Raw genomic sequence first — 13,063 nt, 5'->3', positions numbered from 1 at the left:
TGGATGATGTCCGATTTACCTCCGCATTTAGGATCCGATTCTGGCTACTTTCGCCTCATTTGCATCCTTTTTTGCTTCAGTACCTCCAATGATAATCAAGCGAGGTGTTTCTCCAGAAGAGCACAGAACGAAGGAGTATGTTCCAATCACGTTCTACTGCCTCTTGCGAAATATTAACCAAACTGATCCAGAAATCACGTGGACAAAGGACGGTGCTCCAGTGTTGATGTCAGGGGATAGCGACTATTTTGTTATCCACGACCAAGGTCAAAGTCTGACGGTGGTTCGGCCTACTGTAGCAGAAGATGGAACGTACCGCTGTATTGCCAAAAATCGTGCAGGCGAAGATAGCCACAGTTTTCAATTGTCGGTGATCGGTGAGTTACGATGCGCATATCCTTCAGGACAAAAACCAGCGCTTGCTAGGGTCACTGACAAAGCTATTGTTGCACATAAAGTACACCGCAATGGTTCGCGAACTGATTAACATTCCTCTTACTACATCACAGGGAGCTTCCCTCTTCACATTTTTCTGTCCCGTCGCACGGAAGCTACTCATGAGTAGCACACGGAGAGTGACATTTAAAAAGTTTATAGTTTAAAATGGTGCCACTTAGTTGAAGTAAACGATGTTCTTTTCTTTGCTGGGTTCAAGAAAAATGTGGCACACTTCAACTATTAGAACGCTTGTCATTTTTAGGTCTTACATTTCTCGCTTTCTGTTCTTCAGACATTCAAAGATTTTCAGAAGTATGCCGGCTCGGTTGATAAACCCTGCTAATTTTATATAAGAGGCGCATAAAAAGGGCGAAATTAGCGATTCTGTTTCCAAAAGGACTAAGCTGTCTAAGAAAACTGAATATTGGAAATTCTGTGGGAGTCATCTAAAAACGACTTATGACTAAAAATGATGTTGCTTGTGGACCAACTTTGAGGCGGTCAAACAATGACTTGGCAGCGAAGTACAACAGCCATTACCAACAAACTCAGCTGCGCTGGTCATTATCGTCTTCCTGGATGGAGACCCCAAGATGGGTCATACCGATGGCCCAGTCGCGCCCTCAATGGCGCTCATGCATCCAAGCTGTTGCCTTCAACGCATAGCTCCATTCCCGATTCCCCACTTAAAAGTTCACAGACGGTGGTGTATTGACGCACTAATTTATCAGCTCCCGTCTCCAATGCGCAGCTACCTATCCCACCTCCCCAAATCATCGGGGAACGAAACTGTGGCAGCTAGAACCACTGTACCACAAGTACGAGGTTATTACAACTGACAATGATGATGAACTTTGAGGTACACGCGATAGCAACAGCAACTAGATTGTCTGCGGTCTCTTACTTAATCTCAAGTTTATATAACCTCGTAGCGGACTGCTCCTTACCGGTTGTCATCCGCTAGCATAGGGCTGACCATCAAATGCGCACCTCAGTATCAGGATTAAAACTGACACACTTCCCTAACCGAACAACCAACAGCAAATCGGTTTTCGTAAAAAGGCATGGCAGGACGAATCCTGTGTGGAGTGAATTAGGTGGGTTTATTCACGCTCGGATAGAATTTCACACTTTGCTGGTCCGCCTAAAGACAGTGGGCAGTACCAGTGAGCGCTCCACAGGAAATGGCAATGGCCACAAATCTAGGAATCCAGTGGACTAACATCGCAAGTTGAACTGGAGGCGGCAACACAAGCCCACATTGCAGAGAAGGCCTGAAGAGCGATGGGTCTTACTAGCGCGGCAACTGCAGATGTGCTCTGGATAGGACGGTGATGCGATGAGCAGAGGCTCGCTCAGACTTCTTAGGCGCTCTAGTTCTAGGGGCCCATTGGCCGCACGATGGTCTTAGTTGCAAAACCTTTGCGAGTGCAATAAAAATTTCTGCGCCAAAATGTTGGACCTTGTTGTGAATATGCTCACACCAAAAATCGCCCTAATCTACGTCCATATTTTTGCAACTCACCAAATTCCACTGTCCCCTGAAGTGATAATAAGCCTGGCAGAAAAGTGTGGCGAAATGCTTTCCCAGCATTGCTGAGACCACAGGATGTCTAGATGGGATTCAAACGTTCTAATCTACGTCCATATTTTTGCAACTCACCAAATTCCACTGTCCCCTGAAGTGATAATAAGCCTGGCAGAAAAGTGTGGCGAAATGCTTTCCCAGCATTGCTGAGACCACAGGATGTCTAGATGGAATTCAAACGTTTGAACTCGTACTCTGAACTCAGTTGCCTGTCTCTTCATATGCATCAGAGACACGTCACAGCTTTCGAAAATTCAATTCCATTGTGCGAATAATGAGCGCCCTAGTTGGATTTCCTGCCGCACGTGCGTTTAAATCGGCGCTCAGTATTCGCACAACGGAACTGAATTTTTGTGTCCTTGATGGACTAAAATAGACAGGCAATTGAGTTCAGAGTACCAGTTTAAACTTTTCAACCCAATCTAGGCGTCCGGGGGTCCAAGGGATGCTAGGAGAGTATTCCATCAGAATTTCTCCGCCATGGGCATGATTGCTTGGGTAGACAATGAAATCTGGTGAGCTGCGAAGACGTGAAAGTAGATTATAGCGCTTTTCTTATTCCAGCACGCGCAACCAAATGCAACATTTTGGCGTAGAAAGTTTTATTCCACTCGCAAACGTTTTTCAGCTAAGAGCCTTGTGTGGCCAGAGAGCCCCGTTTGAATCTAGCCCTATGTTTGGACCTCGTTCGGAGGCGGCGTGTTTATCCTTGGTGTGTGAACACAAAGTGCATCCGTCTCCCATATGTTGTGCTTTCATCAGTGCACAATTTTGCTGGAAGGCCCCAAGTAGATTCAGGTGCGTCTTGAGGTGCGTACACATGTCTTGGTCACACGACTTGCGTGAGTTACGCACATACCCAGGTAGTAAGTGGACAACAATCCTGAAAGGTGACGCATTTCTGACCTCATGTGGATCAGTCTAACCACCACTAATCTGGTAGCTATTCTCTGGGGCCTCCAGACCCCTGAGATCATTAGCTTTCCTCCAGAAAGAAAGAAGTTGGAAGTCACTGGTCTAGGCATTGTTTATACCTGTTCCGATCGGTGTATTTCTGTTACAGCCGCACCTCGATTCCCGCCTGATTTCGTCCGATTCCGTGAGAAACTCGTCGCGCGTCTCGGTCAGGAAGTGGAACTGCCCTGTCCGGTACTGGGTTCACCGGCACCCATTGTGACGTGGTACTTAAATGGAGCACCACTGAATCTATTTACTGCCCCTGTCAAATATGTTTTTGAAGAGGACCAGCGCATTCTACGAATTCCAGCCGCAAGCAATAAGGATCCAGGCGAATATCAATGCATGGCCCGTAATGAAGCTGGAAATGTGACGAAGGTCTACGAGCTAGACGTCATCAGTGAGTCGCGTTTGATCGGTTTCTATTGTCCCCGTCAATAGCTTAGCAATGTGGATGGTTTGATAGAATGGATGCGTTGTTTCACCTCGACGATCCCATGTGAAATGTCATCGAAGACTCCCACTACGCAACCATGTTTCGCGTCTGAGATTCGTTTTGTTTCCTTTTTTTAGTGCCCCCACTGGTTCGGTTGGACAAGACTGAAGTGCGTGAGCGAGAAGGAGCAACTTTCACAGTTCAGTGCTCAGCTGAAGGACATCCTCAACCAACCTTGGAGTGGTCACGTGAGGTTGGCGGACTATTCCGACTTGGGACAAGCGTGGACATCACGTGAGTGCTACAGCGTGAATAACTTGGTTATTTTTTGTTGTTGAATATTTCTACTCTGTTTTTTGGTCAATTTGGCATGTAAATTTTTTTTCAGAACCGGTGTACTAACCATCACAGACGCTAAGAAGGAGGACGCTGGACGATACATTTGCACGGCTACAAGCAAGGTTGGACAAGATACGAAATCAGTTGTAGTGGAAATCATAGGTTAGTTCAAATGTATGGTAACTGCTCTTGGATTTGTCTCACTTTTATTCGGACGCGTCTGTGGTTTCGAGTACATTGTACGCAATAGTCCTAACTTGTAACCTTGAACGCCTTGAAATGAACGAGAGTCTTTAACGATTTGTGCATATTCCATCGATCTGAATAAATAGTGGATCACTGGATTTTTTAATACATCAGACGTTAGTTTTGTTTAGTCTGTACCCGAAACTCAACCTTCATTGTGGTTTCGTGTTTCCAGTCCAGTCCGGTTCAAACATGTACTTTTCAGACGGTATCAACATGGTCAATCTCTGACCTTGTCGTGAACCTGTAACCCCCTGATTATTACTAATTCTATCCACTTGCTTGTACATACTCACCAACGGACACACATCCCATGTTGAGCAATACATTCCTCCACCAAACCAGTTTCCATTCGCCAACCACTTATGACTCGCCAGAGTCTCTGAAGTTGTTTGAAATAGCATTGTCCATAGGGGCATAAGCATCCTATGGTGACTTCTGCTCATGGTCAAATTGAATACCACGTCTCCAAATAACCTTCCTTTAAACTTAGCGGAATTCACTCATTTGCTAATAAATTCGGTTTTGCGAGCGACTCACCTGGAACCCAACTGAATATCTCGTTTATGATGTATCCAGGCGACTGAATGTGCTGCACCAGGCCGCCGCATGTTTCAGTTGCTACGATATTCGATATATCGCGATACATGTCTATACGTAATACACTACTCGTAAGGTGGCTGAAAATTATTCGACAGCTCACGACCGGTTTCGCCCTTCTTGGGGCTCATCAGGTAGGCGCAGTCCCCGGGTTTCCATCAACCTTATGTTATGCACGAAATTAGCGAAATACACTCATTTGCACTCATCACAATGTCTCAAATATCGTAGCAACGGAAACATGTGGTGGCCTGGTGCAGCGCATTCAGTTGCCTGGAGACATCACAACAAGAGATTCAGGTGGGCTCCAGGTAAGTCTCTCGCAAGACCAAATTAGTTTGCAAATGAGTTTATTTCGCTAATTTTCTTTGAACTTTTCTGCTACTGTCTCGACGTTGGGCTCAACTAGCGTTGCTCGAAATCCGAGACACGTGGAAACCATCCGACCACTACATCATTAGGCTGAGCTGAATGCAACCGAACTTTCGAGTCTGAATAGACGAACCTAATGATGCCCAGTGGTCAGCATAGAATTGTTTTAGGAGTTTATCGCCAACATATTGGACTTGCCTTGCCTATAGGTTCAGTGAGGCCTTGTCAAGCCTGCATCCTCTTGGTCATCGACTTATTCTGCCGAAAAGAACATACGAGTTTTCAACTTCCGAGAACTTGAACCGGAAAAAGAAAGACAGGTGGGCAGAACCCTATAGAGTTAATCTCAAAGCTTCGCAAACCTACCGAATACCAAATTCTCCTAACTTCTTCATCAACCACCAGGCAAGTCTGGATTAGTAAGCCTCAAACTGCACATAGTCGTGTATCTAACAGATAAATGCAGTTGTCCGAATGAGTTGAATACTGACACTTGGAGGGAAAAGTTTCCCAGTACAAAACATCTGTCGGATTTGGTTAAGGACAGAGTTTTATCGTTGAAACATTTAAGTGTCCACATATCAAAGCGGTACCATCGAAGTGATCTCGGCGACGCTCTAACGGGGTGGGCACGCAGTAGCTTTCTTCCCTTCCCTAAGCCCATTTCCTCCAAATTCATCCGCATCCAATTTCTGTTTCTGCATGCAGAACGTCCAACCATTCACACTTCCTTGGAGCCCATTCTCGTGAAAGAAAACGCTCAAGTTTTGTTACCATGTCAGGCAACCGGAACACAACCTATCCGCATACAATGGCTCTTGCCATCGGGACAACTCATCACGGCAGATCAACCTGGTGTATTTAGGCAGTTGCCAGATCAAGTGAGTCGGCTTCAGCCCTCGTATTTGGAATGCGGAAAGCGCCCATACCTCAACGGTTTGAATCATTCCTTGCTATTTTGCTAAGTCTACCACTCCCTTTACCAACTGATAGTGCTCGGATGAGCACATGTCGATTCGTGAAGCATGTTTCCGTACTAGCAGTTTGACCTTTGCTGCACTGCCGACTCACCCAACGCATCCTCTGTGATTGTCCAGCAGTGGGTGAACTTGAACAAGCCTGATGAGCGAACCAGTCTCTGAATACCATGCTTCATCAGGAGGAAGGGAGTGAAAGGAGACAGGTACAACTAATATGACTGTTTTTTGGGGACAAAAACCTCCTGCTGGTGTACTTTTAGTTGTGAACCAATCTACTAATATGGCAAGAGATCTCATGATTCTTTTCGGAAACAAGTCTGAAGATTGTTGCGTTTTATTTTTACTTCAGGGACTTCTAATTGAAAAGGTCCGCCCAGAACATGCAGGCCGCTACCGCTGTTCGGCCAATAACGAGGCTGGATTTCAGAATGCAGTAATCAGTTTGGAAGTTCTGGGTAAGTTCTAGCGGAAAGTGTCTTCCGATGGCCATATAACATATGTTTGAAGCTTGCGTTCATCTTATCTCAGTGTTAAGTTTAATGACAATTTAGGTGCAGATTCAAAGGAAAACTACTGGCTTTTAGTGTAAATCGTTGTTTGAAATAACCTTTGGTGATAACCACCGAAAAACTAGCGGTGGTTATCAAACCCTCTCGATGACTATCCATCGATTTACTTCTGCTTGCAGTCCCACCAAAACTCCGAAGACCAGCTTCCTTGGAACTTTCTGGTCGACTCAATTCGGTGTTGCAGTTGCACTGTGAGGTCGAAAGTGGCTCTCCGACACCAATAATTACTTGGGAACGCGATGGACTTACCTTCAGCCGCACAAGAAGTTATTATACCACCACAGAATCCGGGTTGTTCATTTTCAACTCGCTCAAGTGAGTACTTGTGAGGCGGTCTCCGATAAGAAACTTTCTGACTGAGTGGGACGTTGAACTATATCGCTTTTTTCGCTTCGTTTCAGGCAAGAAGATGAAGGCGAACTGACATGCGTTGCAAAAAATCCTGCCGGAGAAGACCGACTGACGTACAGAGTTTTTGTACAAAGTAATCGTTGTTTACTTATCAGGTTCTCTTGTCTCATGACCCAACATGCCGGAGAAGACCGACTGACGTACAGAGTTTTTGTACAAAGTAATCGTTGTTTACTTATCAGGTTCTCTTGTCTCATTGACCCAACACACACACACTCAGCTTTCATTTTTTCGTGTTTTTTCCTTGCTAGTTCCCCCGAGGGTATCGATGCCCGTCTCGACGATTGGATATGAAGAACAGTCGGTGACAATCAATTGTGAAGTTGAAGGTCAACCAGAACCGGAAGTTTCTTGGGAGTTTAGAGGTCAACCGCTATCAAGCTACCTAGCCAACAGGGTCCGTTTTGAAACTCCTACCCAAGTGACCATCTACAATCTACAGGTTTGTTAAACCGGATTTCAACCCATTTTTTTCAAATACGGTTGACTTCTTGATCTACACGAGGCATTCAAATAGTGCAATGTAACTCAATGAGAAGCTTCTAGAATAACTGAGAATTTTATGCGACTCTCTTTCCAGCCCTCAGATGGAGGGAGCTACTTTTGCATCGCTCGTTCGACCGGACAAGATGTCGCTATGGATTCCACTTACCTGACAGTGTTCAGTAAGTCTGAGAAAAACTTTTTGGTGTTTAATTTGGGGGTATTGATTTTCGGTCAAAAGCCTGTCAGCTAACCACTTTCGGGAAAATAGAGGCAGTCTTGATTGCAGCTCCAAAGAAAACCAGGCTACTAAAACACAGTCTTAAAAACGAGCAAAATGTGTTAAATTCGACCAGGAGAGTTGCTTTCATAAAGAAAACTACTCACAAGGTTGCTGAAACTCTTCGAACAGCCCACGACCGGTTTCACCCTTCTTGGGGCTCATCAGGTAGGCGCACTCCCCGAGTATCTGTCAACCTTATGTTCTACTTGAAACCAAATTGGACTGTTTTAGAGAAATACACTCATTTGCAAATCGATTTGGTTTTCACGAGAGACTCGACTGAATCTCTCGTTTAGGATATTCTACAATTGAATGTGCTGCGCACAGGCTGCCTCATGTTTTAGTTGGCACGATATTCGAGATATCGCAGTATATTTTCATGTAGGAAACTGCATGGAAAGGTCGAGGGCTGTTGAAGAGTTTTCAGCAACCTTGTGAGTAGTGCAGCCTGTGTGCAGGACATTCAGTTGAAGAATATCATAAAGGAGAAATTCAGTTGAGTCTCTCGCGAAAGCCAAATTGATCTGCAAATGAGTGTATTTCTCGAGAGTGACTTCCATGTCAAAATCTGTGTGCGCTGTTTCTTTCAATTTGAATGACTTATTGTCCTGAGGCCGAATATACGCTGCAGTTTACTCATATGAGTCACTTTTTGTATCGCTTTTTACCTTCACCCGACTATATCCACTTCATCCCTGTTTCAGCTAAGCCCACTTTCGAACGAACCCCGAACAAAACTACAGAGGCCTATGAATCGCGATGGATACAATTCAGATGTGTGGCGAACGGTCATCCAAAACCGGATATTCGCTGGACCCATAAAAACGACCCTATCCCAAGTAAGAAACGTTAAGTAGAAGTTTCGCTTCGCTGCTTCGCGAACCCATCTCAAGATCCTTAAAATTCACCGGCATTGACAAATAAAGCAGTCGTTGCTCTTACTTGTCAGTGGTTCGCGGCTATCCGAGGCGGACTGATTGAACCGAGCAACCACAATCGATTGGCGCTGAGCTGAGTATAGTGCCACATCCAAACCGCTGACGCCGATGCAAGCTTGAGAGAATAAGGTCGACACGCACAAGTCTATTGGGAACCACCAGCTGATCTAAGCATGGTAGCATCATGAGAGTCAGCATATTTAGCTCATTTCAATCAAGTCTTGTATGCGCTGTTATATCAAGGAAAACTCATTCGGAACGGTTTTCTAGTGACTCCGTGGGGTTTACGTGTAAGCTAGTGACCAATGACTCACTCAGACGTGCATGTCTACGGATGGTACGGACCCATGTGGCTGTGTTGCACGGCCTTTTCGAATGTTTAGCTTACGTCCGGTACGCCGCAAATCAAAATGTTCCAAGCCTTAATGGAAACCCTTGTCGGCTGTTTTGTCAAGCTTTAGGTTCTTCAGTTGACTGGAGACAGTCGTGATAGTGGAGCCTTGAGTTTAGGCTGCGTGCTTCTCTCGGAATGTGGTTGTCAGCCTCTGCTTTTGTGGCCTAGTCCAAGTAGCTGGTGGCTCATCAGACTCCCCTTGAGTTCGCTGAGCGTGGTTTGTTTGGGATCGTCAGTTTTTCTTCACTGACAGTTACCTATGCTCATAAATGTAACCTGTCAAGGTCTTATGTTTCACCATCAATCCGCATTAGAGGAAATACAACAGCTTGACTCACTGAAAACGGTAGTTTTCAAGAGCGGGTTGTAACTGTTCCGAACACACTTACATGCAGTACTTTGCTCAGTAATCCAAGCAAATAGTTTGGTATCGACTGTCGTCTTATCAGATAGGGTTCTACCGAGTGAGCAGAAATCTGTGTGACACACAATGCTGCCACAAAGTGTGAATGCAGAGTTGTTTGGCCCACCCAATTTACTGGCATTCATTCTTGGATCCCACTGACCGCCTTACTAAGTTCTAGACTGGTGTGACCAACTTTCTGTGCTTACCTTCGTCGACCGAGAATTTTGCCGAGAACAGCCTGGATAGATAGGACAACGAGTTGTTGCCTTGGCAAAAACATCCTTATGAGTTTTGAGCCTTCTATCCCTGTTTAGAAGTATTCTGAAGCTCAGGATTCTGAGCTGAAGTTAATGTGCCTCCATTCTCGTCTGTTTTCACCGCTAACTGGAGCTAGTTTCAAATCTTCACTTTCTTTTCGCTATTCCTAATCTTTTGACTCATTGTTGGAGGCGTAACACGATGGTCGCTCTTCTGCTCCTGTATCAACGGCTCGTTATACTGACCAACTCAGCTGTAGAGACTTTCCAATGTGATACACTTTGAGTTTCTCTGTGTCCCTAGGTAGTTCGATGCATTTTCTAACGCAACGGTGCCTACGGTCAACCATCAAACCGTGCGGTTTCTAGGTTAGATCTGCCTTATTCCACCTCTTCTCCGAAGAAGGTAGCATCAATGCTTCCCTGTGGTCACCTTGTGAAAATACACCCGATCGCCAGGTATTACAGCAGCCAGTGCGAGGGAAAACCCCTTGCTGCGAAGTTATCTGACAACAGACACGAACTAAGCGGTTACAAGCTGTTAGACACAAAAATAAAGAATCTCATCTACACAGAGTTTTTTAAAAGTGGACATTCCCAAAGGTCCTCTTGAGATCTCCTGGACGTTTTTTGAATATTAAACAAGTATAAACAAACGCTGCAAAGCAGGTACATAGTTTCCGTAGTAAACTACACCTTCCGTCAGATATGGGGGGTGGAGCCTGCACACGGGACAACAAACTACTTGCACGCCTCATCAGTAGCATACACCGTTACATTCTAGTAAGGTGATCCGTCAGATATGGGGGGTGGAGCCTGCACACGGGACAACAAACTACTTGCACGCCTCATCAGTAGCATACACCGTTACACTACTAGTAAGGTGACCCACCGGCACTGTGAATACTTGGGAACCAAGGTTCTATTAGTAGTATCCCGCAACCTCGTCATACAACTAACGCCTAACCAAGACAATAAGGCGGTAATCATCGATTAGAAACAATGTGGAAGAATAAAGCATTATGGCCGAACATGGCTGGACAAACACAGCTTGCAAAGACGGCGGCCCGGGTAACTTGGCAGGATAATTTTACTGCTTCGGTGAGGGGATGTCGCCACATTGAGTTTTCTTTGCTCTCTACTAAAACAGTTTAATATTTCAATCCAGATTTCGTTCCGCAAATGAGGCTAATCCAGGTCCAAAAGTTGAGAAGCATCCCTATTGGGAATCATCGGTAGTGCACCTCTCAAAAAGATTCAAAACCGTGTTATAATGTCGGGTAAATTGAGTAATTAAAGTATGGGTGGCGCTATATTATGTTTGAGTGAGTGACCGCTGCTTGCGGCCAAACGTTTAGGAGTTCAACCTACTATCCGGGTGGTCGGGGGTTCGATTTTACTAGGATGCGTACTGCTCATGATGTAATGACGTAATGAGGACGGCATGGCTCCTCGACTCCCAGGGTTAACTCCACTCAAGCGATAAACCCTCCTTCGAGAATTCGCATATACCATCAGAATATCAACAAACTTCAGGGTCTTTAATAAGTCAGCTTAAGAAATTTATCAAGACACTTAATAAAATATACTGGGACATTCCGCTTGTGAAAAGTAACGCGCACCTACTACGTTGAGAAGCGTAACGGCACTCCGAAAATGTGAGTGCGCTTGCCATATATTGAGACAGAAGTTCTGTTATGAACTGAATGACTGAATCTTGGCACGCAGCTCTTTCTAAATGATTGCTTAATTCAGATATTATCTCCGAAATAGTCATCACAGGAATAAGTAAAAAGTGAAAACAACTGTAGTTTGGAGCTAGTTTAGGCTTCAAATCCGGGCTCGTGATGAGATCTTTTGTGTGCATAATCCCGAGTTCGGTATCAGACTTAATGAAAATTCATAATTTCCGATCGATAATAGGCAGTGAAATTCTGAGCGTTATCTTTGGGTTGATTCTGTCGTAATGGCTGCAAACCGACTCTGGTACTCTGGTACAAATATGGTACAAACATCTTATCTTGCCAATTTCAGGTAATCCGAGCAAGAACGGGATTGGTTCACTGGTTCTTGGACCACTCAGAACCGAACAACCAGGAATGTATGCTTGCCTCGCTAAGAATGAAGCCGGGGTTGTGGAATATCCGTTCGAACTACGTGTTAAAAGTATGTTTACCGATAAGTATGGATTTTCCAAATGGGTTCAACTGTTGTTATCTAAAGTACAAACAATAGAACTTTGGTGCTCTATGCACTTCTTACCGCACAAACACTTTACGGGCTTTTTATTATGTAGTAAAGGCTCATTATATATATATATATATATATATTTCTTGTGCAAATGTTGCAGTCCAATGAAAACCATGGTTCTAGCTACCGATTTGAATACCCGGTATTCATGTGCCAGTTGACGCTGCACGCTCCGTGCGGAGATTAGCTGATTGCCGATATTCTCTACGTACTTTCTAAAAAAAAGCTATTTAGTGTGGCTAACTTTCGCGGGTAGTATTCCGGCCAAAGCATCACTAGTAGCACCTAAGAGTCGACTAGAGAAATCAGGATTTTTAATCACCAATGCGCTGGCGGATTTCATTTTGATCCCTTCTTCCGCATGTGTAGCCCGACCTCGTGTTCATGTGTACCAGTCGGACGAACCAATCAAAGTCAGTGAACCAACTCGTCTCCACTGCGATGTGAGCGGGGATGTGGACTCAGTGGTGTGGCTCAAGGATGGTGACGTGGTATCGAATTCCAGCCGGATAAGTATTGTGGATCACGGCAAAAGTTTGGTAATTCGGATGACAAAGGTGAGTTGTATGGAGACGGTCAACCTTGCTTCCAACTTCTACAGTAACCCTTAATGATACTTGGTTCAGATCTTCAAACAGCCCCTTTCAAATTCCGCCACTGAACTGGGCTGCATGGCGATTCCAACTATATTCATTGATCCCCGGATTGATCGTGCGAGCTGAGCTACTAAACTAAGCGGATAAAGCCTAACCACACCAATCGATTATTTATAATCATGATGGCTATCTCCCAAGGTCATCATCCATAAACACGTTCATTGTAACAGGCATGACCCACAGCATTTCACAGATGACGAGCGCTCAACTATCATTGGTTCGTTTCGGCTGCATTCGGGAAACCGAAAAACTGAATGGTGCTACAGGGACGTCCTGACTTATTATACAAGTGACTCTGCTTCACACACTGTCGGTTCAGTACCTGTGATATGGCCCGGAATAGGGGTGAGTGAAGTTAGGCGGCGCAGTGAAACGTTCGATCGAAATATGTGGTGAACGTTCTTTAGCATGTTCCAGAGTCCGGTGCGATGAGGCCTCTGAAGTGAGCTGAAACTCAAGT

General features: G+C 45.0%; 2 protein-coding genes across 2 annotated transcripts in view; one reads left to right on the top strand and one right to left on the bottom strand.

The window, feature by feature from the left end:
* Nucleotides 1-13,063, top strand: part of T265_00915 (hypothetical protein) — a gene marked incomplete at both ends in the record, with an annotated part of 141,560 nt that overhangs the window by 95,852 nt on the left and 32,645 nt on the right. The window contains 13 exons of the mRNA XM_009164810.1: nucleotides 81-377; nucleotides 3,090-3,383; nucleotides 3,557-3,713; nucleotides 3,808-3,920; nucleotides 5,685-5,857; nucleotides 6,306-6,411; nucleotides 6,645-6,840; nucleotides 6,927-7,009; nucleotides 7,188-7,378; nucleotides 7,517-7,601; nucleotides 8,407-8,541; nucleotides 11,732-11,863; nucleotides 12,257-12,504. Coding sequence (XP_009163074.1) covers nucleotides 81-377; nucleotides 3,090-3,383; nucleotides 3,557-3,713; nucleotides 3,808-3,920; nucleotides 5,685-5,857; nucleotides 6,306-6,411; nucleotides 6,645-6,840; nucleotides 6,927-7,009; nucleotides 7,188-7,378; nucleotides 7,517-7,601; nucleotides 8,407-8,541; nucleotides 11,732-11,863; nucleotides 12,257-12,504 — 2,210 coding nt within the window. The remainder of the gene's footprint in view (nucleotides 1-80; nucleotides 378-3,089; nucleotides 3,384-3,556; nucleotides 3,714-3,807; nucleotides 3,921-5,684; nucleotides 5,858-6,305; nucleotides 6,412-6,644; nucleotides 6,841-6,926; nucleotides 7,010-7,187; nucleotides 7,379-7,516; nucleotides 7,602-8,406; nucleotides 8,542-11,731; nucleotides 11,864-12,256; nucleotides 12,505-13,063) is intronic.
* Nucleotides 8,080-13,063, bottom strand: part of T265_00913 (hypothetical protein) — a gene marked incomplete at both ends in the record, with an annotated part of 8,993 nt that continues 4,009 nt past the window's right edge. Inside the window, one exon of the mRNA XM_009164808.1 lies at nucleotides 8,080-8,310. Coding sequence (XP_009163072.1) covers nucleotides 8,080-8,310 — 231 coding nt within the window. The remainder of the gene's footprint in view (nucleotides 8,311-13,063) is intronic.

The sequence above is a fragment of the Opisthorchis viverrini genome (genome assembly GCF_000715545.1).
Source record: "Opisthorchis viverrini unplaced genomic scaffold opera_v5_9, whole genome shotgun sequence".
Classification (NCBI taxonomy): domain Eukaryota; kingdom Metazoa; phylum Platyhelminthes; class Trematoda; order Opisthorchiida; family Opisthorchiidae; genus Opisthorchis; species Opisthorchis viverrini.
The sequence above is the reverse complement of the archived record's forward strand: the minus strand, read 5'-3'. Positions and strand labels throughout refer to the sequence as shown.